This window comes from Dermacentor albipictus, chromosome 9, assembly GCF_038994185.2.
Source record: "Dermacentor albipictus isolate Rhodes 1998 colony chromosome 9, USDA_Dalb.pri_finalv2, whole genome shotgun sequence".
NCBI classification, from domain to species: domain Eukaryota; kingdom Metazoa; phylum Arthropoda; class Arachnida; order Ixodida; family Ixodidae; genus Dermacentor; species Dermacentor albipictus.
The window spans coordinates 90,096,994-90,124,787 of NC_091829.1; the positions used below are offsets into that span (position 1 = coordinate 90,096,994).

General features: G+C 46.3%; 1 protein-coding gene across 9 annotated transcripts in view; it reads left to right on the forward strand.

Annotated features, from left to right (window-relative positions):
* LOC135908913 (uncharacterized) overlaps positions 1–27,794 on the forward strand; it is a 58,727-nt gene that overhangs the window by 9,142 nt on the left and 21,791 nt on the right. For 2 of the 9 annotated variants that reach the window (XM_065440757.1, XM_065440756.1), the window contains exons 5-8: positions 17,308–17,448; positions 18,494–18,598; positions 23,726–23,927; positions 26,443–26,590. In XM_065440757.1, the coding sequence (XP_065296829.1) occupies positions 17,308–17,448; positions 18,494–18,598; positions 23,726–23,927; positions 26,443–26,590 (596 nt within the window). The other 7 variants (XM_065440762.1, XM_065440763.1, XM_065440759.1 and 4 more) reach the window with 7 other exon arrangements.

Consider the following 27,794-nt stretch of genomic DNA (forward strand, 5'->3'; position numbering starts at 1 on the left):
TTTGTCCACGTTTGTTTGCAATAACCTTAGCCGCAAACCGTTTCGGTAGGTCTCGGTGAATTTGTCGTGCAAATTAACAGCTTCACTGTGTTTATGTTACATAGAGGAATGTCGTTTGAAAGGGCTAATCTCTAGCAAGCAATATTGTAAGCATCATGGATGCTACGATTTTACTTTACATAATTCTACGGAAGTCACAAAATTGGGCCATGCAAATACGCCGGACATATTTTTTTTTTGTCCCGGCACACATGAGTGGCAGCGTTGTGTTTGGGATTTTTGTTATCACATTCGTTAGCAGTGCACTTTGTGAGCAATGCAATTGATTTGTAATCGGGATTACGTGGGTAAGATTTCTCGCATCGCAATGTACCTAGTCAATCTATTTATAATACTAATCGCTAAGAGTCGCATTGTTTGCTATAAGGTCACAATTCTTTGCGCTTAGGAAGATTCTAAGATAACACATGATATTGAACTTGGAACGCCTTCTACACGCTCAAATAAAAAAAGTTGTAAATTAACCGCGATGTCTCAGCCATATATCGTGCGAAAGAACAAGCCGGAGAATGCGCAAAGTATGCGCAAGATGTCAGCGCGATAAAAAAAAAACGACTTTCATTTCTAAATATTTTGTAAACGGATATCCTATATTAAAAGATGAGGTCTTGGGGCTGTTGTCGGCTCTGACTAGCCGGGCTGTCCTTTATTGATGCAGGATTTGAAAACTCATAGTCGCACCTGCAACTAATAGTTGCGATGTGCTTGTTTTTTTTCCCTTCTTCCAAATACGTTTTGTACCTTGTAGTTAGTCTTAAATGTGAATAAGAACCTAATGTTAATGGCTAAACTAATTTTTCGCGCCTGCAGGCAATATGATGCGTCATGTTGGCGTATTTACCCTCTTGAGCTTGAAATTGACTTCTTTTTGTATGGAATAAGACATGCAGCGCCGAATGAGTGTGCTTAATTTCGAATGTTATTCATTTTGCACCTTGCAGTTGGCGAGTAAGTCAAACCACTGGAACTAAGTATTCCTTCTGCTTCTACTTATATACTTTGTGAATGCTGTCCCACGTCGAGAGTATGTCACTATCTTGCCCATCAAATTGATCAACAAAAATATTTACATATGGAGCTTACGATATGAAAGAAACGCTGCATACACTTAACAAGTGTACTTACATGTTGCCTGTGGTGTAGCTCAAACGGGGCACATGAAGCGAAACAAGGTACGCAGACAAGGCATCGAAAACGGGTGCCCGAATCTTTGCCTTCCCTGTTGTCTTGCGTGCGTTGTTTGCGCTAGACATCAGGGGGCGCTATAACGTAAAACTATTCCAAGCTCCACGATTGGTCAGAAACGTTTTTCGACCACCCCCACTTCACCTGTCTGTCACGCGACATCACAAAAACCGCGACACCTCCCCATCTGATATGATGTGTGCACATATTTTCGCCATTAGCCACCGGCTATTGGTCAAAAGTTTTCGGGCTGCACCCACTTCACCTGCCAGTCACGCGACGTCACAAAACCGCGAAAACCCACCGCGTCATAGTGAGGCGTACGCATTAAAGATGCATTTATGTGCGGAACAAAACTTAATTTTCTTCTGAATCGCCGCAGGCTGCCCCGTTCCAAAAGGAATATAAGATGCCTGCCGCCGATCGCTTAGACACTGGCGACTCGCACCTGCCGGAGAGCATGGGTGTATAATAAATATTCTTGCGTGGCTGTGTAATGTTTTCGAGAACTTTCGGCACGTTTACCAACTCATTCTGCCAATTCTTCTTTACTGAGTTTCCCTTTTAGCGTCATTCGTAAGCATCCGTTGAATGCCACCGTGATTTTCGACCAGCCACCGCAAGCTAAGTAAGGGAAAGCCGACCGATCGCATACGCCGGCACCACCCTCTTCATGCAGTTATCAATTTTAGGTGCCCTGGCTCTGCCCCATGTAATCCCTCTCCACTTAAGCATTCTCCTCGCCTCTTGATAGCGATCTACATACGACAAGCCGCTCAGTGTAGGCAATGTTATTCATTTTTCAAGCAAAGAAAAGTGACCTCCTATGAACGAGGAGAGCGTTTTATTGGTGTGTTCAGACAACCATGCGGGTGACCGCCCGGTGCTTGCGTCGCTGGTTACGAAAATTTGACGTCAGGAGATTGAAATAGAAACATATTGGAAGAGTTATACGTTATAGGGCCCCAGGTAATGTAATACCAACTGGGCCCATCAGGTTATTGGGTTATTGACCACGCTTTTTTTATTTGCTATGTTTGTCTACTGTTACTTTGACCTATGTTCTCAGAGAGGTTGGTATATTCCGGATAGCGACTGGTCAAACGTATCATGGTAGAACAGTCAGAGCTACATTTTGTTGAGGACGTAGCGAAAGGCATTTTACCACAACTTATGCGATGTCGCTGCAAAGGGTTCAGCTTTATCGTCTTCATATTTCACATACAGGGCCCAGCTGTCTCCTTTTTTAAATACGCGCTTTCATTACGCGCTTTCATTACATTCGTGCCACTTAACCTCCTTGATAGCAGATCAGCATCCTCGTCCGCATTAAGGATCACAATCATTGCTTGGACATATCCAGAGGACATTCACCTTATTGAATGACCATCAACAGTTCCCCGGAGAGACGCAGTGCATCTCGTACACGCTGGGGTGACACTTCCGATTCTGTAACACAATGTAAACGGAACAGGATAGCGAGGGAAAGATGCAAGTGGCGATGTACAAGTGAGAGTAAGCTCTCTATCGAATGCATCCATGTTTTTCTCCATACAGCGAAATGGGCAAGCAGAAGGCAAACAACAAATCAATTCTTATGAAGTTCTTTATCAACATCTTATGATGTGATAATTGTAGTCAATAAACTACCCCACTGTGGGGCCTCAGGCGCGCCCTTTCTGAGGTGCAACAAAAAAAGTTTTGGCACGTCTATATTGTCACTTGGTGGTGAGGTTAAGAACACAGTAGCAATACTGTGAAAGACAAAACTAACTTTTATTGGGCGAACCTGTGCCCACAAAACAGGCTACACTTATAGCACAACGATAGCGGCGAACACGGTCGGCGATCGTCGAAAATCTGATCAGCGGGTCAAGCGCATCGGCTTTTATGCAGCAGTCATCGATAGTTCCAGACTAATCGTTGGTACCCGCATGCCTTCTCCAAAGTTCTACACCAGTCGCATCAAGCGATGAAATCAGATAACACAAGGTTCGGCGACAACAGACAGCGGATAGAAGCATCGATAACTTTCCAGAAACTTCGGATACATGCAGGCACGTCCCGCGCTGTGCGATAACATTTGTTAGGTGGCAAAACGTGTCACCCGATAAAGACAAGTACGCGTGTTAATACCCCCCTCTTAAAGAAGCATCGACCCGATGCTGCAAACATACGAAAGTAATAAATAAGCACTCGTAGCAAAGAAAACAACAAAATAAGGAAGTTCGTCAGCGTCCATAAAAGGGTTTAAGGCGCACCACGTGGACCACTTCAGATCGGGCGTAGCGCCGCTTTGAATGCGAAATGCCGTCTGGCACGACCTTATAGTCCAGTGCGCCAATACGTCGGATGACCTTGTAGGGTCCGAAATAGCGTCGCAGTACTTTCTCACTGAGTCCTCGTCGGCGTATCGGGGTCCATACCTAAACATGGTCACCGGGCTGGTACTCGACGAAGCGTCGTCGGGGGTTGTATTGTCGGCTGTCGGTCCTCTGCTGGTTCTTGATCCGCAGGCGGGCGAGCTGTCGGGCTTCTTCAGCGCCCTGGAGATAGGTAGCGACGTCAAGGTTCTCCTCGTCACTGAAGTGCGGCAGCATGGCGTCGAGCGTCGTCGTCGGGTTCCTGCCGTAGACCAGCTTGAACGGCGTGTTCTGTGTTGTTTCTTGCACCGCCGTGTTGTAAGCGAATGCTATGTAGGCAGGGCGGCATCCCAGGTCTTGTAATCGATGTCGACGTACATCGCTAGCATGTCGGCGAGTGTCTTATTCAGCCGCTCCGTAAGACCATTCGTCTGCGGGTGGTAGGCCGTGGTCCTCCTGTGCCTTGTCTGAGTGTAGTTCAGTATGGCTTGAGTGAGCTCCGCTGTAAAGGCCGTTCCTCTGTCGGTGATGAGGACTTCTGGGGCGCCATGTCACAGCAGGATGTTTTCGACAAAGAATTTCGCCACTCCGGCTGCACTACCTTTCGGCAGTGCTTTAGTTTCAGCGAAGCGCGTGAGGTAGTCCGTCGCCACGATGATCCACTTATTTGCGGTTGTTGATGTCGGAGAGGGTCCCAGAAAGTCCATCCCGATCTGCTGGAATGGTCGGGAAGGAGGCTCGATTGGCTGTAGTAATCCGGCTGGCCTTTTCGGCGGTGTCTTGCGTCGCTGACAGTCTCGGCACGTTCTGACATAACGGGCGACGTCGGCGGTCAGGTGCGGCCAATAATACTTTTCTTGTATCCTCGATAGTGTCCGAGAAAATCCGAGGTGTCCAGCGGTCGGATCGTCATGTCGGGCGTGCAGTACTTCTGGACAAGTCCTGACGGGACAACAAGAAGGTAGTCGGCGCGGACTGGTGAGAAGTTCTTCACGAGTAGATTGTTTTGAAGCGTGAAGGAAGATAATCCAGGCCAAAATGCCCTGGGGACAACGTCGGTGTGCTCTTCCGAATATTCGACGAGGCCTTTTAGCTCCGGGTCTGCCAGTTGCTGTTCAGCGAAGTCTTCTGCGCTTATCATCCCATGGAAGGCGTCGCCAATGGGGGCGCGTGATAGGCAATCGGCATCAGAGTGTTTTCGTCCAGACTTGTAGGTTACAGTGATGTATTCTTGTAGTCTCAGGCTCCACCGCGCCAGTCGACCTGAAGGATCCTTTATATTCGCTAGCCAACACAACGCGTGATGGCCACTGACGACTTTGAATGGCCTGCCAAAAAGATAAGGGCGAAATCTAGCTGTAGCCACAACGATGGCGAGGCATTCCTTTTCGGTCGTAGAATAGTTGCCTTCTGCTTGTGACAGCGACCAGCTAGCGTAAGCTATCACCTGTTCGACTCCGTTTCTCCTCTGGACTAGAATGGCACCGAGGCCTAGGCTACTGGCATCAGTATGGATTTCTGTATCGGCGTACTCGTCGAAGTGCGCAAGTACCGGCGGCGACTGTATGCGTCATTTGAGTTCTTCAAATGCGGCGGCCTGCCGCGTTTCCCACTTGAACTCAAGGTCACATTTAGTTAGACATGTCAACGGCTCGGTGATGCGTGAAAAGTCCTTGACAGAGCGGCTTTAGTAGGCACCCATGCCAAGAAATCTACGCACTGCCTTCTTGTTGATGGGTTGCGGGAACTGTGTGATTGCAGCCGTCTTTTGCGACTCTGGAAGGACACCAGATTTGCTGATTACGTGGCCTAGGAACAGATGCTCATCGTAAGCGAAGCGGCATTTTTCCGGCTTCAGAGTAAGGCCTGACGATTTGATGGCCTCTAGTACTGTCGCAAGCCGCTTCAGGTGATCGTCGAAATTTCCGCCGAAGACGACGACGTCATCCAAGTAAACGAGACAGATCTGCCACTTCAATCCTGCTAACACCATGTCCATGACGCGCTCGAACGTTGCCGACGCCGAGCACAGTCCGAATGGCATAACCTTGAAATCGTAGAGGCCGTCTGGCGCGATAAAGGCGGTCTTTTCGCGATCCCTTTCGCCGACTTCTATTTGCCAGTAGCCAAACTTGAGGTCCATCGATGAGAAGTATTTAGCACTGCAGATCCGATACAATGCGTCGTCTATCCGTGGGAGGGGGTATACGCCTTTCTTCGTGATTTTGTTCACTCGACGATAATCGACGCAGAAACGTAGAGTCCCGTCCCTTTTCTTCACTAAAACAACTGGAGACGCCCACGGACCTTTCGACGGCTGGATGATGTCGTCGCGCAGTATTTCGTCAACTTGGTGTCTCATAGCTTCGCGTTCTCGCGTCGAAACTCCGTAAGCACTCTGGCGGAGTGGTCGAGCGCACTTTTCGGTTACTATGCGATGCTTTGCGACTGGTGTTTGTCGAATCCTCGATGACGTCGAAAAGGAGTCTTTGTATCGTCGAAGCAGACTTCTGAGCTGTTGCTGCTTAATCACGGTGAGACTTCTATTTATGTCGAAGTCTGGCTCGGGAACTACGGTCGTCGGGGTAGATGCGACAGAATCCGAGAGGACAAACGCATCGCTGGTTACCTGAATTTCCTCGATGTATGCGATCGTCATGCCCTTGTTGATGTGCTTGAACTCCTGGCTGAAGTTTTTTAGCAACACCTTCGTGTTTCCTCCGTTCAGTCGAGCGATCCCTCTTGCGACGCAAATTTCACAGTCGGGCACTAGACGTCTGTCGCCTTCGATGAGGCGTTCTACGTCAGCGGGTGTTTCGGTGCCGGCCGAGATGACAATGCTGGAGCGAGGCGTGATGCTCACTTGAACTTCGAGCACACTCAAGGCGTGACGACTACGAGGGCTCTCCGGCGGTATCGCTTGATCTTCAGACAGCGTTATTGAATTCGACTTCAGGTTGATGATTGCGCCTTGTTGGTTCAGGAAGTCCATGCCGAGAATGACGTCTCGTGAGCACTGTCGGAGGATAACGAAGGTGGCAGGGTAAGTCCGGTCAAGAACGGTGATTCTTGCCGTGCAGATTCCAGTCCGCGTAATGAGGTGTCCTCCAGCGGTTCGAATTGGAGGGCCTTCCCATGCAGTTTTAACTTTCTTCAAATGGGCAGCGATATGTCCACTCATTACGGAGTAATCAGCCCCTGTGTCCACTGAGGCGGTAACTGGTGGCCGTCGAGAAGCACGTCGAGGTCGGTGGCTCTTTGTCTGGCGTTGCAGTTACGTCTTGGCATCGGATCATGGCGGCGTCGTGTTGAACTAAAGCTGGAACGTCGCGCCGTTAAGTCGTCTTTCGTAGGCGTAGTATTGGCTTCCTGACTTCGTCGGGACGGCGGCGTGTCGTTATTTTGTCGTCGAGATGGTGTCTTCGTCGTCTTCGTCGGCGGCGGAGGATCATCGTCAGTTCAACGAACAGGAAGCGCACCTCCATCGGTTGCTGCTTTTATTTTTCCGGATATGGGCTCGCAGAGCGGCCCCGTGCTGGCCTGGTGTATGGTCGGCGCTGCGGTGACAGGTAGCGGCCTAGTGACGGCGAACGGGATGGTCGTCGAGGGTTCCACTGAATGGCGGCGAGGTAGTCGGCGATATCGCGAGGTCGTTCGCCAATTTCTGGACGCGGCGCGTAAACGGGGAACCCTCGGAGTCCCATATCCCGGTATGGTCATCGGCGGTAGATGTGCCCGGCTTCTCCGCAGTGATAGCAAAGCAGACGGTGGTCGGGGGCGCGCCAAACGTCAGTCTTCCTTGGAACGCCACGTGAGGGGATGGCTTGGCGTGCTGGCTTCGGGGGTGGTGGTGGACGACGGAACTGTGTCGTCACTGGGCCCTGGCGTGGACGCGGAGGGGGTACGTGAGGATGGGCTACAACGGCGTATGTCATCGCTTGCGGCTGTGGTTGTGGCTACTCAGGGGCTACTCCGAGGTGTTGTTGGACCTCCTCACGTACTGCGTTGGCAATCGACGTCACGTGAGGCTGTCATGATAGGAACAGCTTTCGCAGCTCCTCCCCCAAGACCGCTCGGATAGTCTCGCGCAGGTCGTCGGTGGCCAGTGACTGAACTCCGGCGTAGTTTATCGAGTTAGAGCGGCGGTTGAATTGCCGGTTCCGCATTTCCAGTGTCTTCTCGATGCTGATGGCCTCGCGAAGAAACTCCTCGACGGTCTGCGGTGAGCTCCGTACCATTCCGGCGAAAAGTTCCTCCTTTACACCACGAGCAAAATGGCGGACTTTCTTCTCGGACATTTCCGGGTTGACGTGGTGGAATAGGCGGCTCATTTCTTCTGTAAAAACCGCGGTGGTCTGATTTGGTAGCTGCACCCGGGTTTCTAATAGCGCTTGGGCTCGTTCTCGGCGTACGACGCTTGCGAATGTCTCCAGGAAGACGCTTTGGAAAAGCTCCCAGGTCGTTAAGGTGGTTTCTAGGTTCTCGAACCACGTCCTGGCAGCGTCTTCCAATGCGAAGAAGACATGTCGCAGTTTGTCGTCGCTGTTCCAGTTGTTAAAGGCAGCGACCCTCTCGTATGTCTCAAGCCAGCTTTCCGGGTCCTCGAACGTTGAACCAAGGAACGTCGGAGGCTCCCTGGGCTGCTGCAGCACGATAGGGGGATGCTGGGGCTGCCATTGGGGTGGACGTGGTGGCCATCTTCCTGGTCGTCTCAGGCAAAAGTCGGTGCTCCGGGGGCAGTTGTTGAAGACGGCGGCTTGCTCGATGGTCCGGGACTACCTTGGTGTTGTCTTTGCGTTCCGGGCTTGGATCACGGCTTTGTCGGGGGCGTCCGGTACATGAAAGAAAAGCACCTCCACCAGATGTCACGTGGTGGTGACGCTAAGAACACAGTAGCAATACTGTGAAAGAGAAAACTAACTTTTATTGGGTGAACCTGCGCCCACAAAACAGGCTACACTTATAGCACAACGATAGCGGCAAACATGGTCGGCGTTCGTCGAAAATCTGGCCAGCGGGTCAAGCGCGTCGGCTTTTATACAGCAGTCATCGAATGTTTCAGACTAATCGTTGGGACCCGCATGCTTTCTACAAAGTTCTACACCTTTCGCGTCAAGCGATGAAATCAGATAACAGAAGGTTCGGTGACAGTAGACAGCGGATAGAAGCATCGATAACTTTCCAGAAACTTCGGACACATGCAGGTGCGTCCCGCGCTGTGCGATAACATTTGTTAGGCGGCAAAATGTGTCGCCCGAGAAAGACATGTACACGTGTCAATATGTCAAATTTATCGAGCTCAGACTTGGCGTCAAATATTGAAGCGAATGTTTTATGGCGCGTGACGGGGCCTTGAGGCTGCCTAACGTACCCATAACATCGCTTTACTATTATCCGGAGTGCTTAGGATGACATTTGACAACTTCCACGTTTCCTAAAGCTACGTACATTTTTATGCGATCATATCTGCGCAGCTCTGGATAACTACAAAATTAAAATGTAATTGTACTCTTCCTGTATACCATTTCATAAAACGCTGGATTGTGTAGCGCAGAAGTTAAAGGTATCTTTTCATTTTTCTCGGAGTCAAGTTTTGCAGATAATTATCGGAATGTCTTTCGCATAAAACCTTTGCAAAACTTAATACGGTACGCCATGGCTCATACTTCCTTACAGCTTTATGGGCTTGTATGTTAACCTGAGTTATTCGCACTAATAACTTTTGGTGACCTAACAGTACACTTCTCCAATAATCCTTGCAGCCATGACTCCAACGGTCATGAACGTGTCTACGCAATCATCGCTTGTTTGATATCAGTCGGAGTCGTCTGTTTGGTAGCCTTCACGGTGCTTGGAACATTAACAAAATGTAAGTGAAACGATGGTATATCGTTTTCCAATTTCACGATTAAACGGGTCACATATAGCCTTCTTGTGTACTGCCGCTCGAGTAAATGAAGCTTCACCGCATGCGTTGCAGCTGCGCAGGTACTCCCTAGAAGAATTGTACGTAACGAGTTACGTATAATCACTTATTTGTAATCAATTAGGCCTATGTGTACTTATTATTTGATGAATTACTTATTTCCTCTGGAACGCTCATTCTAATTCAATTACTCTTTGCGCAAGCAATTGTATTTCATCGGTCACTTTAGACCCAACACAAGCACTAGCAGGCGACGCAGTCTTAAGCCCTCGAAGTTGGCAGAAATTAGAGTAGAATGCCCGCACTCAGGCTAGGCAGCCCCTTCGTGGTAGCTAATGGCGATCAGTAGGATTTTTCTTCGCCTATCTCCACTAGGTATGTTCCTGCGCTGCTATGGCTCGATAATGAAGGCCACTTCGGATGTTGAGGCCACACAATCAACTGCTGGAAAGTTTTGCAGCTGTTTCATTTATTCTAGTGGGAGTGCCTTCTCCTAATCCCATTACCATTTAGGCACTGCCCTTCGGATACGAACAAGACGTGAGCATCGTGGCATAGAATAATCGTAATTCTGTGCAAGATGTTCGCAGTTACAACACCACCCTTCCATACTTTGGCACATCGATCGATATTTATTTTTTTTAGCATCGCAACTTCTTTCCTCATAGAAGCAATATAAACAGCTACAAAAAAGGTTGGAGATGCCTGAAGAAAATATTGAAAAGGTAGTAGTACCGAAGATACACAACATACTTAGAACTGAGGTGAAACACCGCGAAAAAGACGAGGACACAAGGAAACAAATACCACAGACAAGCGCTGTTTTTCTTTTTTTCTATTTGTTTCCTTGTGTCCTCGTCTTTTTCGCGCTGTTTCACCTCAGTTCTAAGTATGAACCAACTAGCCCTCATCAAGATCTTACTAATACACAAGATACGCGTGAAGGGCTATACACTAAACACCTAAAATATATACATGCTCTTTTTCGAAATTTTCATGCACATCCTGATTCTGACATGCTCTTTTTCTGATTCACGTGATACTGGGGAACCGCGGACTAGGTTTGGCCATCTTGCGTTCGTTTATTATATTGTGTAAAAATACTGTGACACTCCAATCTTGTGACTATTGCATGGACTGCGATGGGAATCGTTAATGGCAACAGTGATATTGCCTACGTAAACTATACACGTTTGGTACGCCGCACCCGCATTTCGGTGGGGCCTAAATGCTCAAACAGCCGTGTATTTAGATTTATGGGCACATTAAAGAACCCCAGGTGGCCCAATTTCCGGAGTCCCCCACTACGGCGTGGCTCATAATCAGAAAGTGGTTTTGTCACCTAAAACCCCATAATGTTTTTATTTAATTTTAACACTGCACAGCGTGTACAACACGTACTTTCAAGATATAATACCAACTGCAAAAACCGACATTAAGCATACGTGAAAAAAACTTAGGCAAGATAACGTATAGAGGAAAATAATTGTAAAGGTCAATAGAAGTGTAGAAATATTAAGCTAAGATGAGATGAAATGGGCGAAATAGCTTGCATAAGCTTGTAGAGACAGAAGCCATAATAACCTAAGTCTAATTTTTGCAGTTTAAAAAGTAACGACAGATGCTTTCCTCTGTTTTAACGGAAACGTCGGTTTCTTAACACGGTTGTTAGTTTAAGATCCTCCTTCGATTGCAACAATTCCTAATACTAATTCTGAGCGCAGGTTTATACGTCTTTTCCTTTCGCAATGCATTGGTTGGCGTGGCCACCCTGTCTCTTGCGGTGCGTGGCAAGTTGAGGAAAGTGTAGCACGACTGCCTAGCTCATCGGGAGATCGCCAGAGGTATCGCGAGGATGACGCGTGGGCACCAAGTCACTGGCGCTGCCGCAGACAGACCTCCGCTCATGCAGCTCTTGTATCGTTGGCGTCATCGGCGAGCAGACGAGGAGCTCTACTCTGGCGCCATCTCGTAGACGTCGTCGCCGCAGAGCCCATCTTGCGTGGCACTAAGCCTTTCTTATCGCGCTTTCGCCACATCCTCCTCCACCACTTTCCTCCTAATGGTGCCGCTTCACCCTTTTCCTCCGCTTTTCTCCTCACGCTCTCTTCACTGTCATCGTGTTTCATCCCCCGCTCCTCTCCGCGTTCGATCTGATCGTTCACTCTGCTCGTTCGCTCGGTTACGCCTGCGCTCGGCGGAACCTCAGAGCTCTGCTATAAAAACATTTGCCGCATAAATTCTAATTCGTTGGTAGCATAGAGAGGCCTTCGAACTCCGCAACCTCAACACCGCGAGGCAACATACGAGCGCTTATGGGCCACTTGGATGTTACGTTATCAATGTATGAGGTTAAGACTGTGGATAAATTATTGCTCCACATTCGCCACCTTCGCCATGAGCAGCGCTGGTTCACACTTTTGAATGTAATCGTGTAAGCATATTCAACTACCGAAGAAAGCAGGCGGGTGGATGGCACCGCGCTAGCTCAATTGCGCGCGTGATTCAGAAGATGTCACTTCGGCTCCCAACGACAAGATGTTCTTTTGTTCGCCTTCTATCAGTAGAACTTAACAATTTTCCCTAAGCATCTCTTGCTACATTGTCTGTCTTTTTTTGTGTGTGCATGGCGTTGAAGAGCGAGATGGCAGGTCCTCGGATCCCCTTATTTTTGTGTGGCAAAACGAATGACTACTTTAGAGCACGCCATAGTTCAAAATTCAACTAACACACGCAACGTGATAACGACGATGATGTTGACGATAGGTAATGACATCTGCTTTGAGTTAGCGTTGAGACAGCCACTTAGCCTCTATTAGCCATGCGTGCGTTTACAAACCGTAATGTAGCACCTTGACGGTGCGTGGCTTTAGCACATTAGGTTAGCGGCTAATTCATGCAAGCCTTTATTTAATACATGCGAGCTTTGTGCCATGGTGTCTTCTCTCGTTGTGTTATGGTCCGATGGCTGTCATACGCAACGAACGCTACGAATATCGGTGGGTGGCTTGACAATAGGCAGATGCCAATAGCGCACATCCTTGTCCACATTGTTCGTTAGAGGCAGTTTCTTAATTTGCGTTAATGTCCCATAATTAAAATTCAAGACCATCTAAATCAACAGTCAGTCCTGCCACTCTCCTTTCAGCATTTCTCCGCTCGCTCTATGAGTGACTTTTTTGCGCTATTACGAATGAAACCTCAATAAGACGGCTTGTTCTGGTACGCTTTTTTGGTGTTTATTTACGAAACCTAGCTCACGAATTTTTCGCGAAGTACGCTTCTTAAACTTCCTAGTAAATGTCGAGTGATAATTGTTCGTATATTACTGCATATGTTTATTAGGCGCTAAAATTAAGAGGTAGCTTGAAATAAGAGACAAAACAGATTTCTCTGTTCGTACACATGTAAAACGAGGAAATGCCTTTTATTTGACCACCAGTGGATCTATTGTGAATAAATGTGTAACGTTCGAGGGAAAGGGTAAATTAGACTGAATAGATAACGGAGATATTTATTATAATCCTAAAATTGTCTAAAATATTTCCCTACGTTTCAAACAAATATATGTGCGGCCTTTACACATACAAAACTTGGTACAAAAACGAGAAATCGTAGTTCTGTAAATTGCATATGTTAAGGGTCAAATCTGATTTATGAATTGAGAGCATGTGAGAAAATTTTGAACGTTTGTCAAGATTTTACAAAAGCCTAACTGAAAAATAGGTCGTATATTTAGGAGCGGCGCACCTATGAATTTTCTCTGATTTAGATTAATCATAAGGCGTACATTATCAAACTGAAATATATTTTTTATACTTCTGACGGCCATAGTATTAAACCTGGTAGTAGAGGTAATATATGTTTTCCAAAGTAATAATTTCTTTTGAAATCTTACGGCATCGATAACATATGTGCTTCGTACAGCCTGTACATTTAGATTTTGTCGTTTAATGGTGCAGTAGCTGCTTAGAAAAAAGTATAGGTTGCTATCTACCTAATCAAATAGGAGATCCCAAACTAAAGCTGCGCCTTAGTCAACGACGTATGGCCACGTGTCCTCACGCACGTTACACTCAAGTCCACTAAGACAGCGGAATCGCATTCACCGGTACCTTTGCTGATCACCCTTCACTTCACAATCACTTCTACTTAAACTTGCACGTACACTCAAGCTCGCGGGCAATCACTTGAGGTTGCCATATTAGCAACGAATCATTTAAAGCCATTGTACGTGCACTGTCCTAGCACACATGGTCTTTGCGCCACAGTAACCCATCAGTAAGCCATTCGAGTTCACATTGGCGCCAGTTGGACTGATCGGCTATTACTCGGGCTGATACTTACACATACACTTTTCGCCAGTCATTTGTCACCATAGGCACGTCCACTAACCATTGTTGGTTCGCACTCAAGCTTCATAGGGACACCCAGCGACACCTACTCACCCTCATATCGTATCATCTCGCGCACTCGTTGGCATTCACTTTCATTCACGCCCTTGTGAAATCACACTCACGACAACTCCCGATCATGCTCAGACCTACGGATATTCAGTGTCGTACAATCACGTTCAAACTCACGTGTACTTGCACACACCGGAACCAGCTCTCGCTCGTATTCACGCCCGCTCACGTTAGTCACTCTCAGATACTCATACCAAATCCTGTTAAATGCGTTTATCAGTGTGTGTGCCCAAGAAACAGCTAAGCTTATTGAAAAATCACTCCCCCCCCCCCTTTCCAGTCCGTTAAGATGGTCGAACAGCGACGCTGCGTTAGTTACACCGACTGTTACACCATGCAAGTGAAACATCGCAAGCAGTCTATAGTGTATATCTTTTAAAGCGACAGCTTTACTGGCCGCGATCTTTTGATTTCGCCGTGGCGGTGCTCCGAGGAGGCACATCGCGTCACAACTCGCGCCTCGCCGCGGATATTCCGCTCTCTCTCTCACTCTCTAGTTACTACTGCGCATGCGCCGCTAGTAGCACCAAGCCACACGTGATCCGCCGCTGCGCAGCGCCGTGACTTTCCGTAATCACCGTTTGGTATGACGTCACACGCATTCCTCGTCGTTGCGCTCACGTCCGCTCGCTTTGCCAGCTGCATCGGATGCCTGATAAAATGTGAGAGGATTGCAAAGGAGCGCTGGCGTGCGCCGCAAGGACAGTTGAGGATGTAGTATGGACGGTGACAATTCTCATAAGCAGGAGGCCTGGAATCGACATCGGAACGATTTGAAGAGGAAACGAATCGCCCATGAAACAGACGAACAGTGCGCCGAACCACTGGCTAAACGCGGCAACATAGCTAGACAACCAAACTAACCTGGAGTTGCAACAAAAAATAACCAAGGCTAACCATGCTCTGCCTTAGCTTTCGCTACGTTTATCCTAGCATAGCCGAGCTAAGCCACTCCCAATTTTTGTTTCACTATTCTTTCACCTCATTTTCACTTTGCACACTTCGCGTGGTGACCATGCTTCAGGAGTGCTGTTTTTGCGCTTCTGTCAGTTTAGAATAACATATCGCGGGGCAAGTTCATGCATGGCTATATTTGAAGAAGAGTTGCGCCTAAGAAAGAACAAACACCCGCCGTGGTTGCTCAGTGGCTATGGTGTTGGGCTGCTGAGCACGAGGTCGCGGGATCGAATCCCGGCCACGGCGGCCGCATTTCGATGGGGGCGAAATGCGAAAACACCCGTGTGCTTCGATTTAGGTGCACGTTAAAGAACCCCAGGTGGTCAAAATTTCCGGAGTCCTCCACTACGGCGTGCCTCATAATCAGAAAGTGGTTTTGGCACGTTAAACCCCAAATATTAAGAAAGAACAAACACAGGAAAAACGAGGTAGGCGAAAAGTGCGCTCTTCTCGTCCACCTATATTTTTCCTGTGTTCTTTCTTAAAGCCGCCGTGGTTGCTCAGTGGCTATGGTGTTCGGCTGCTGACCACGTGGTCGCGGGATCAAATCCCGCCCACAGCGGCCGCATTTCAGTGGAGGTGAAGTACGAAAACACCTGTGTACTTAGATTTATGTGCACGTTAATGAACCCCAGGTGGTCGAAATTTCCCGTGTCCTCCTCTACGGCCTGGCTGATAATTAGGAAGTGGTTTTGGCACGTAAAACCGCATATTCAATCATTATTGCGCGCAACTATTTCGAGAACATATCTGCTAGTGTTATTCTCTTTTTTTTGCGCGTGAGGCAGGCTCTACGACGACGAGCCCATTCACGGGTCAACTCTCGCTGACGCTCGCGCTAGGCAGCTCCTTCCTCAGGAGTACGTACTACTCGTGGCCTTCCCATAGTTGTAGCTGCGATGGAATGCGCGGAACCACTAAATATATGCTCCCTTTATTTGGCAGAAACCCCACGACTGTAGATGCGAGCGCTACAATCATTTTGACGATCGGTTGGATTAGTTCTACGATTGGCGTGGCGGCCGCCACTCCTTACTGGCGCAAGAAGTGCCAGCAGGCACGCACTCCTAGTATTGCGTTTCAATCGCTGGGTGCTGCGCGCTAGCCGCAGACCGCCAGCCTAACACGTGTCTCTTTTCGCAGCAGGGTGGAATCAGTAGTGGATAAATTCGTTGCCGACCTGGCCCGATCACCGAAAATGCACTGTGTAATAACCGTATCAGATTCGTGTAAAAGGTAGCATTCTCACAGGGGGAAAGGCGTTACTCCAACCCCGCTAAGTCCCCCTTTCTCCCACAAGGAAATGATGAAGCTGATTAGGGCCCGAATCCTGACCTTTCAGGTCGAGGCAGAGCAGAAGGCGTGCGAGAAGGCCGTCAGGTTTGACCTGATGGTCCCCGAATGGGCCTAGCCAAGCGATGTTGAATTCACTCGCGTCTATTGTACACTGAATAAACTTGCCTCACTCACTCACTCACTCACTCACTCACTCACTCACTCACTCACTCACTCACTCACTCACTCACTCACTCACTCACTCACTCACTCACTCACTCACTCACTCACTCACTCACTCACTCACTCACTCACTCACTCACTCACTCACTCACTCACTCACTCACTCACTCACTCACTCACCCACTCACCCACTCACTCACTCACTCACTCACTCACTCACTCACTCACTCACTCACTCACTCACTCACTCACTCACTCACTCACTCACTCACTCACTCACTCACTCATTCACTCACCCGCTAGGTCGCGTGGCCCCTTTCTAGCGAAGTCCGATAACGAGCCTAAGGGTCAGCATAAACAGCTTGACAGTACGAAAAAAGAAGGCTTGCCCCATTAGTCCTATATCCAATAATATCATATCACATTCGGAAAAAATGATTTCTCGTATTTTAGTCCACATATGTTACGTGTAGGAATATTGGAAGTACGAATGAGTACAATGCACAAAATGTTACTTGTTTGCGGATTCAGATTGCGGGTTTCCAATCGAACCTGACAACTAAGGACGAGAGGGTGCGCGAATCCAATGCAAGCAAAAACTGAAGCGGCCTAAATGCCTGATTCCTATATGCATTTTTACGGAACTGTCAATTTATCTCTAGAACTTTGGAAAGTAGCGACAATAACACGCCACACCTAACCCACATCGCGCAAACAGTGGCAGGTGACGCCTGCATGCTGTCTGCCTCCTGCTGCTACCAACATGGAACACCCGTGCTCCATGATATTCGTGACTTAGTGCGATGACTGGCAAGCCCAGCACTAACGAAAAAAAAAAACAAGGCTGCTCTCCTACGCATCTTTACACATTTTATTTACTTCGTATGCGCAGTCGACGAGGACCCGGACGACCTCGACGCCCTTGGCGGTGGTGGCGGTGGTGGAGGCGGCAGTGAAAGTCGAGCTGCGGGTGGCAATGCTTCCTCTCCAGCATCGCTTCCAGCAGGAACACCACCAGAGACAAGCGGTAGCTGTGGGTTGAACAAGACCGGGCGAAATACCCACAAAATTCATTATGGACAAAATTCAAGAAACATTTATGACAACGAGCCAGCAACGCCGCTAAATGATATGAACCTTTGCAATCATACTAGTTTTACCATGACTCTCAGAACTATAGTTCAGTTCAACACCCGCCCCGTGGTGGCAAAGAGGCGTTGGTGTTACGATGCTAAGCCTGGTGCAGCGGCCGAAACACAGAAACGCCCGTGTACCGTGCAGTGGATTCACGTTAAAGAACCGCAGGTAGTCAGAATTACCCTGAAGTTCCCCCACTACGGCGTACCTCATAATAATTTGGTGTTTTTGGCACGTAACAGCCCCAAGAGAAAAAATACAATCAACATTTCTGACAGAGGTACCTTCTGCGCTTAGCGATATGAGCCACCGCATTCCTTCTAACCGTATTATAAGTATTGATTGATAGTCCTTAATGTGTAGTATTAGACAGCTTTTGCGTAGGATGAAACAGATTTCCATTTAACGTCTATATATACCTATGCGTTTTTGGGTGCTTGCATTGTATCACACAATACCATTTTTTTTGGCTTTTGTTTCCTGTTCTTATCAGTTATCGACTATCTATGGCTAGGACATCCAAGTTACCGCAACAAGCGAGGCTTGATTCACGACCATTATACAAGCTCTTATAGGTTTTTCTCGTCTTACGCTCGCTATCACACAATGCGCACAGGAAAAAGGGGTTTCTACTAAAGGGTTCACAGTCGCACACTTGTAGGAAGGTCGTTGTTTTTCCAGAATGGTTGGGCGCAAAGCCTGCTGCATAAAGCTTTCATTGATGCTTTGCTTGCACAGCAGTATTTCTGTTCTACTGGCACATGTTGTCTTCAGGTATCATGAGGAGCAAACGGTATTTACATTTCCTTCAAATGTCTGATACCCGAGATATGCCTGATGCGTAATGCGTGACGCAAGGGACGGAAACTGTATTCACTGCCTTAACCCAGTGAACTTGAACCCAGTGCCGCAATAGGCTTCACCACCATCTGCATTTCCAGTGCCTGTATTACGAGTTCCAACGCCACAAGGTCCTGTTACGCCGAAACCGACAACGACCCCCACCACGACCCCGAGGATGACGACGACGACTACATTGACACCATGTAAGTCAGCACCGAGCTGCTTATCAATTATTGCGTTGTGCGACAGTGGAAAGTCTTCCACAGATTAGATGCCAAGCTCAAATTAATTGAGTAACTACGACAAGAATGGAGTCATAATATCATTGCCTATGATCGCTGATACCGAAAAACTCGCGTGTTTACTTGTTAGCGACGAACTTGGTAACGCCGTGCCGTGTTATTGTGACGTCCGTGGGTCACTTACCTGCGTAGCCTTTGTAGCTTCTGCTTGAACTGGCATTCAAATCCCACTATCGCTAACTCTTATTTACTACGCGCAGTATTTCTTCTGTTCCTTTGATTTGTCGTTCTTGGGTAGTTCAGAGTCATCTGTGCTATTGTTAGTGTGCTATCGCGACTGTGCTATCGTGACTGTGCATTCGCTTATTTACTAGGTTGCGTGACACGTACATTTGCATGTGTATCATAAATGAAAAAATAACGTCAAACGAGGAGGAGTACGACTGCATAAATTTGAAAGTACCATGACCAGGTGATGGTGTCTAAGCAGCTTTTGGCACTGTGGCACGTACGTTACGCGCTTTTTTTAGGAAAAAACAGCCTGGAGATTTGGTTTACGCATTCAAACGTTTTATGCAAGAAGAAAAGTGTGTTCGTTGCAAAATTCCTCACGATACACAAACACGTCAGGAAACAAATTTGCCCACAGCTGTTTTTAGCACATCTATTAAAACGTGCCGTAAACAAGATTTACTGGGCAGAGCACGTAGAGATGTAGCCGTGACCTAGAGTTCCAGGTTTTCCACACTCTTCAGGACTAGCACCAAAGTTGCATACACAGGCCAAGCAATTGTCCTTCACGTCTTTCTTTGTTTGTTTTAAGATGCCTATTTGGAATGTGCTGGTGCGGACAAACAAGGGCAGAAAGATGCTTCCTCACGCCATGAGTAAAGTCGGAATGAACAAAGAAAATTGCTTCTCGTTGCAAAGCCGGGTTGCGTGAGCATATTTTCTCCCCGAATTTACTTCCTTCTCCCTTCCTTCTGCCTTAACTACGCACCTGGCGCTCTCTTGAGTCACTAACTGATTCGCTCGTATTGTTTCTTTCTGATGCGCGAGATCTGGCGGCGCCGCACAATAGCTGTGCTCGGTAGCATCTGCGGAGAGGGGACATCAGGCCAGCCACAGCGATCCTGAAATAGCCCAACTGAGGCACAATCATCTGTTCAATCCAGCATGCCGCAATAGCACAGTCAGGTTTAGGAGCAAAGACGTGAATTGATTACGGCATGCACTCAGTTGAGAAGCACTTGCACTGGTCAGTTCTTGCAGTAACACCGCTCTATGATTCGTATAATATGATAACACAGTCCAACTTGAAGAGTGCAATTCCGAAGTGGACTGCTACGACTTCTCGTCTGCCTGTAAAGGTGGAATTTTATTTTAGGATTTTCTGAAACAACCTCCAAAAGCACTTTGCCGCAACCCTGTACTTGTACACTAGGTACAGTCAACCGCAAAATTTTACGGGACGCAGGATCTGCCAAGAAGCTCAATTCTCACGAATTGTGGTCACACAGCCTCGAATTAAATGTTCCGGCATGCAGTAGCCTTCGCCACTTACACAGTGATTCATTAAATACGAAGTGTCATGCCTTAACAGTGCAGCAATTCACAGTCGAAAGGGAAACAACATCCTGTAAACGTTCGTTGTTGACTGTACATCACAGCATTACGCAGGATGTCGACGAGATACCACTTTTTTCACATTAATCTATTATTGATGTCTTGTAGCGCGAGGTAGAAGCTTGAAAAATCGCAGGCTCTACGAAAGTGGTAGAATAGGATTGTACGTGCTAAGTGTGCTAGAGTGTAGTGTTGACCTTCTGGTAACGTTGATGCAGGCATTGCTCTGAACACCCCCACCATTCATTTTCAATATTGTCAAGAAATGGCTTAGTTTTATTCAAGAAATGCATTAAACTTCACTTGATAATTGGAAGACATGCATTTTCTTCTGCTTTCAGGATGACGTACAAGTTGTGTGAATAGATGTGGTCGTTTATTCGGTATTGATGAATGATGAGAACCATAGCGAAATGTAGCGACACACTTATCTTGCAACGAGTGAATTAACCGTACCCTACCTGTACGGTCGCTAGGCTGGCCATTATATTAACAGGCAACGAATAAATAAAACACAAACATTTTAGCATGTTTTGATACAGCGAGGACACACCTTACATCAGGCTTCAGAAAATCCCGGATTTGAATAAAGAAAGCAAGTAACTACACTTTAACAGGTTTAAAAACATTCTGCTAGAAATTATTGTTAATTATGAAGTTCTGTTGTGTGTTATGACGCGGCACTTTTTTTTTTCAATAAAAAAAAACATAAAAGCGCAGCTGAATTTGATACCTTCATTGTATTCTGCAGTCTACCCGAATTTTGGTAAGCTTTGCAAAATTGGCTCGTTCTACGTCTCTGCGGATGTTGCATCGTGTTTTGCGAAATAATTATTCGTTTTGCAATAAAAGGATGTAAAGATATTCGTGGATGAGGTCACGAAAATTTGGAAACAAAAATGCATCAAAAATGAAATAACGTTGTACTTGCGCTGGGTTCTTGAAACTGTTTGACACCCCACACAAGTGGTGCACTTTGTTAGAGCATTCTTACGCATGATAGATTCTGAAACAGGCTAAATTGGCCTGAGGAATGTAACTGAAAAATTCAGGGGGATCCAAAGACAACGTGGTGATTTCATACTTGTGCGATACAGGTTACTTGTAATTACTTTTAGTCTAAGAAAATTTCAAATATTACTTTATCAATTGGTTGTTTTCTGACTGAGGAACGCTTGTGGCAATTCAATTACTTTTTTTTTTCGTTATCCTGTAAAATGTAATCACCAGCAATCTGACTGAAAAATTAATGCGATCTAAAAACAACGTGTTCGTTCCTGACTTCTAGGTAACAACGCACTTCTAATTACCTTTATTCATAAGAATGGACTGTTAAATATTTAGCTGATTGGGTAGCTTTTCTTTCACACTAACATTCGTGGCAGTTCAGTAACATGTTATTGTCAGTCGCTACTTACAGGCAATCAGTTAGTGCTTGGACGATGCAAGCTGTACCGTGCGACACAGCTTCGTGCGTTTGAATCGACAGATTACTGCAGTTGCGGGTGGGAACTACCCATGGTCATGCAGCGCGGTAGCCTTGCTGAAGCGTATACTCATATAGGCAGTCCAAGAGAGCTTTGTATTTGTTATCCTTATCCTAACGCTTCACGGAACGGTGGCCGACGAATTGAATCGGATATGCCATTGTTTGTTAGCGTGGTCCGCCTTAGACGTTGACGCTAAGAACTCACCTACGGGCTATTCTTCCTGCATCTATAAGGCTCTGCGGGAAACGGTTTCCGCCAGCTCCAGCTCCGATGCAGCTCTGAGCTTCATAGGGGACTCCGACACAAAGTTGGCGACACCGAGCAAACGCGATCTTGTGCGCAAAGTGTTCAGATATTCTAAGAGCGCCCTTCTATGCGTCGCGACCATCGAGCTATAGTTTTCAGTGTCTCCTCCGATGTCTTTACAAGAAAACTGCAGACGATGACTAATGACAAATTCGAAGAACAATTTTTATCGCAGATCAATAACGTGCGAAGGTGTACAGAGGACGCACTGGAATGGTGGCAACTTCTACTTTCAGCATTTGTATAAAAAGGTAACAAAGGTTGGGAAATCAATTAGTATTTAGTAGTTGCTCAGTAACTTTTCTCGGACAGGACTAAGTCCGGGAATTTAGCACATTTCTGAAAGAAACTAATGTACATGTAATGACCTCATTTTTTTATGTAATACACACAAATAAATTGCTTGTCAGTCTATATTATCTGCTCGTTGTGCCAACCGTCCAAACTTGTTATTCGCGTTCGTATGCTAAAAATGGTGTGGGCCCAGGGCAACATTCTAATCAATGGAAACTCTTGCCCACTTACGTGTTCCTGGTTATAACATGTCGCAAATTGTCAGTTTTACACGTTTGGCAGGTATGTGTTCTGTGCTCTGTGAACGTCTATTGTCCTGCGAGGCGTTTGCACCTTAAAGATAGAACCATAAACATCCTAAATGCCTCTGTTGATAAAAAATATCTTTTTCAACCGTAAAACCCCGTTGTACATAGGGAAACAGGCCACTCGTGAGGAGTAGGCTTTACCTCCTGATGGGTGGATGCAATACGCGGACACAAAGGGCGCGTAACCGATTGCAATCAGGACCGCACATTATTGACCTATGAACCCCACCAAGCTTATGATACACGTACAGCTGTACTATGTCTTGCTGGGCGCACACTGCTTGGTGAGCTTTCAACGCGCAGCAGTGCTTTTCCTTTCCTCTCGTCTCTACAGATCCGACACTTCAGCCACACAGCATGACAACAAGCACTGCTCCACTCTCTTTGTCTCGGACTCTGACCGTCATGTATTTTTATAGCAAATATAGGCAGTATGCAATCGATTTCTCACAGCCCTTTTAGCATCCTTGTAGTGGAGTATGTGCACTCTTTTTCACAAACCGCGTAACTCTGTAAATAGCTGCAATAGAGTGGTTATATTGGTTTCGAAATTACGCAAACAGCAGTATCAAAACAATGGTTAGCAGCAGACGCTAACGCACAATTGAACCTCCGTCTATTTCGGTCTTATAGGCATGTTGTTGATATTAAGGTACACATTTTTGGAGAAAATATACACGTTGATATGAAAATCATCATGATGAACATTTTGCTGTACGTCTCCCAGCACCTGTAAATATTGAGGGTTTGACTTTGAAATTTGACTTCATATGACGTAAAATCATTTGAGAGCCGTAATCTTGTTTTATATATGTGAGCTGACATGACTTAGTCTGTTACCATTATTCTAATCCGGTTGCCTATGTAAATTATCGAATCTCATTTTAGAGGTACGGCATTTGCAACGCTTTTTTTGTCACATCTTCGTACTTAGCCTTAGGCGAAAATCTTTGTGCAGTGGGTTATCCACGCCAAGGATGACCACATAAATCGTAGCAGTAGCTTGTGTACATTTGATGAGCTGTCAATGCACCTTCCTTTTGAACCCTGTTTTTTATCCTCAGTCACAGAACTTGTCTGCACGGTTTCCGGCTACTCGTTATACATGTTCCCACCAGATGGTTTGTGTCATTACCTGTTCTACTGGGACGTGGTCGTATTTCGCAAAACCATACGGGACGTAGACGGCTCACATTATTGGGAAAAATTTAAGGACAAAACGGCACGGCTGAAAAAAACGTCCGGAGGCATCAGCTTCGACTCCCGGTGAGTGAGTTATAGTTACCCTACCAATTAAATTAACCATACATACTTCGTTTTTTTTTACTTTTACTGTCCTCAGAATGCGACCGCCTTGGCAGGAAATGAACCAACGTCATGGTGCTAAGCAGCACCATACCACAGGCATCGTGCACGAAGGCTCGTTTTCGATTAGTATGCTGGAAATCTAAACTCAATCGTGTTCCGTGGTGAACGTGTGATGAATAACCCCGCGTTCTCACAAAACCAAGAAAGTGATTTGTACATGCTCATTCACTAAGACCGTTCATGTCCAAGTTGCTTGAAAGCCATGATCAAAATCACACTCATCGACTATTGGCTAAGGAACACCAGCAGAGTGAGCGGCACTCCGTTCAGAGGAATTGATTCTGCAATGCAGGTATGGAAATTATAAGAAGATAAGCTGCTGCATTTGTCATGCGCACTGATCTGGACTGTCTCACTATCCACCGAGACGTAGTTGGCAAGCAGTTCTCCGACATGTATCAGGTTTTAATTCAACAGGAAGCCGCATTCCTAGGATCAAATTAAAAAAATGCTTTGTCACATTGGTTTAAGTGTGTTATGAAGTGTATGCTGCGAAAATATAGCGGATTACAGAAATGCAGTGTGTCGAAGCACGGGAATATTCCGGGTTCTGGACTTTCCCGTTTTCGCCAGCACTTCCCGAGGTAGTTGGCGGGTACCATGGGACACAGGAGTTTGATGTATGCAGGCCTTCCCATCTGCTGTTCTAAATCTGCTTCCGCAAAGCTACATCTTGTGAATAAATGTCCTCGGACGTCTTCACACGCAACACTACAAATTCGGTCACGTAGTTAGCGACCCTGTAATTTATACAAATACATATTATGGAGGCCATGGGTGCGAATTCCCTAGTGAAAAACATGGGGTGCACTCATTGGCCAGAAATTTCTGACAATATTGTTGGGAGGCGGAGTCAAGCACGAATGTTGCTTATGCAAGGTGACTGCGATGGTGTCGCTACCTTGTATCGCCATGTGTTTCTGCGGCGGCGGAAGGGGGAGCAAAAAACGATGCATTTAGGTCTTCTGTTAGGGACGCGGTGCCCAGAAAACAAGAAAGTGGCAATAGAGAGCTTCAAATAATCACGGTCGCTGCTTTTGAATTATGTACATCTTTACTAAAAAGTAAGAAACCAGTCTCGACATACATTGTTGTTCAGAATGGTTAAAATCTTCTTAAGAACTAAGGCTACCCAACACCATCATTTTAAGCAGATCTCTCATTTCAACTCTGTATTTATTGATAACACCTGGCTCACAGAGCACACGGTTCTCTGCCACCAGAGTAGCGGCCGCCATTTGAGGACCAACTATTGGTTTGTAAATCAATCAACTGAAAGACGAGCGGGGCCACTGTAGCCGTTTTGCGCCGTCCAATCACCGGCGAGCTCCGAGTGGTTAACAATTGAATATACAGCTAAACGTTCAGGCCATTATTCTGTCTACGCGGAACGCAATTTTTCTTGTTATGAAGCATCTTCCAATATATCACACTTATCTTCCCCTAAAATTCCTCCTACCGAGGATCCTGTTGTTTATTTCTGGAGACATTGGCCACCAGAGAAATATGTTTCAATTGTGTAAGACAAATACTTTCTTAGGCGCATTTATTCCAAAGACCGGCCATGGCTAGGACCGTCTGGAGCTACAAGGCACAATTCAGCAAGACCACTTTGTTGCTTTGCTGGAAAAATATTGTTTAAGTAATTCCTATGCGTCTTTAAGGTCATTGTTTCTAGTAACTACGACATATATGCTGTTGTTACAGTACTGGGGGCGGGGCTCTTGGCCTTTATTGACTAAACGGTTGAATGATTTTTGTTTAGCAACGTAGTCGCCGCAATGTACGGTATTCATTAAGCAATTTTAGCGACGTTCTTTTCGCATATCACTAATACATGAGCATGTTGGGCAACATTCAGCAGCATTTAATTTTTCCAGGAAGCCTACATGAAGCCCATACGGAAAATCATGGTAATTAGAGGAGGAGGACCGCGCACGTCCTCTCTTCCCTTCATGTGGTCATCCTTTATGTAACTTCAATCATCCATTTTTAAATTTCTGGTTGAATTTGTTGATTGACTGACTTTGAACTTCTCGGTAGTTAAATATTCCTCAAACTGTGTCGCTACTGTCCTACATGTGCAGCTCAATGCCCCCTTCTCCTTTGAGACCAGCGGGCACCCCATCAAAAAAGTAAATTTGAACCGTGGCCTAAATCTGAGAACCACGTAAGTTTCGCTCCTTTTCCTGTGGTCACTACTGCTTCGGCATGGTATGCATAAACAGCCACAATAGAACATTGTTTACGTATGTTGCACTGGATGCATACGCAAAGGCGAGGGAAAGGGAATGTGAAATAGTCTGCGAGATTCGAGCGTCTGATTGCCCTTCTCGGGCAATGCGCATTTGTAAAAATAGCTAACAGAGTTACGATATCCAGTTTCCCTAAAACGGTTTTCATTTCTACGCAGGTTCGTGGCTGCGTCTAGTATCCGCTCAGTAGAGAAAGGGCTCGAATATCTGGCCACGATAAACGTCAAGCACTACGGTGTTTTGAGCATGTTGGCCACCCCAGAGAAAGCGCACGACTTGTTGCAGCACTCGAAAGCGCTTCTTCAAGTAAGTGACCATGATAACATGCACTTCACTGCCTCTGAAATGGTTTTATGGAGCTGTAGGTTGTGCGAAGTTCTTTAGCTCAATGCGGCTTGGTGGTGCACCTCACAAACAAATTATCCGGCGCTATGATAGGAAAAAATTATACTTGATATTTAGTGGAAAAAATCAGCTCCTGTTCCAGGAATTGAGCTGGGTCAGTGTCAGAAAGGCGTACGATGATTAGTGTAGTCATATCCGCATTATTAAAGGGCGAGTTTTCTTCGTGGTGATCCCAGTACGAGGCCTATTATTTAAAATGTTTTGTCAACTATGTTATCCACCTTCGGGAGGAGATGCACTAATATCCAATAGACATTCGTGTTCCTAATTGTTGTTTCGAAAAATCGTAAGGCGGCAACATTGTACATTTCATGTTACTAGGACGCACTATGAAATAACTTGGAAACCAATTAACACAAGCAAAATAAATGGCTTCCTTGTTAGACAATGCTAAATAACGAAATGAAATTAAAATCGTTTCACTTTCTACAAACATAACCTTATAACCATGTCGTGGGAAATTTAACCTAAATAATAATAATAATAACGAAATACCGTTAGCCTGAACTTGAAATTTACCTTTTATGATGGGTCCGAGAAAAAAGACTTCTTCAAATGTCATTCTTTGCTCAGTTTGCACACAGGCGCTAAAGGTAACAGGCGACAAGAGGCCCATTAATTACAACATAACTGTGTTTATACAATACGCTCACTTGAAACATTCAGCTCGCAATATATTTCCATGATAAAAAATGATGCGCGAATTGCCCATCATGAACCATTTGAGACCACTGTGATAACCTTGAATTACTTTAGAATAACACAGCCTGCTTTATTGCAGAATACACTTAAGAGAAGCAACTCGACTCGATTGACAGCTTTCACATTGTACATTCGGTAACCGAATTGGGGGACGAGAACTGTGTTTACCTTGTGGGTAAATCAGCATTGCAGAATGAGTTTACAATTCTGCTCAACCGGTGTTACTTGGTTAAGGCTTTCGAAAAGCTGTGCGTTGTGCGGCGGAAAAAACTGCATGATGTTCGTAGTCGTGCTGAGCTCGTCCGTGAATAGGTGCGTTGAGGTTATTAGCTAAACCTGGGTTAACACTGCCAGGGCTGTATCTATGTGCGCATATATAGCCAAGTGGACTGACTGATGGCGC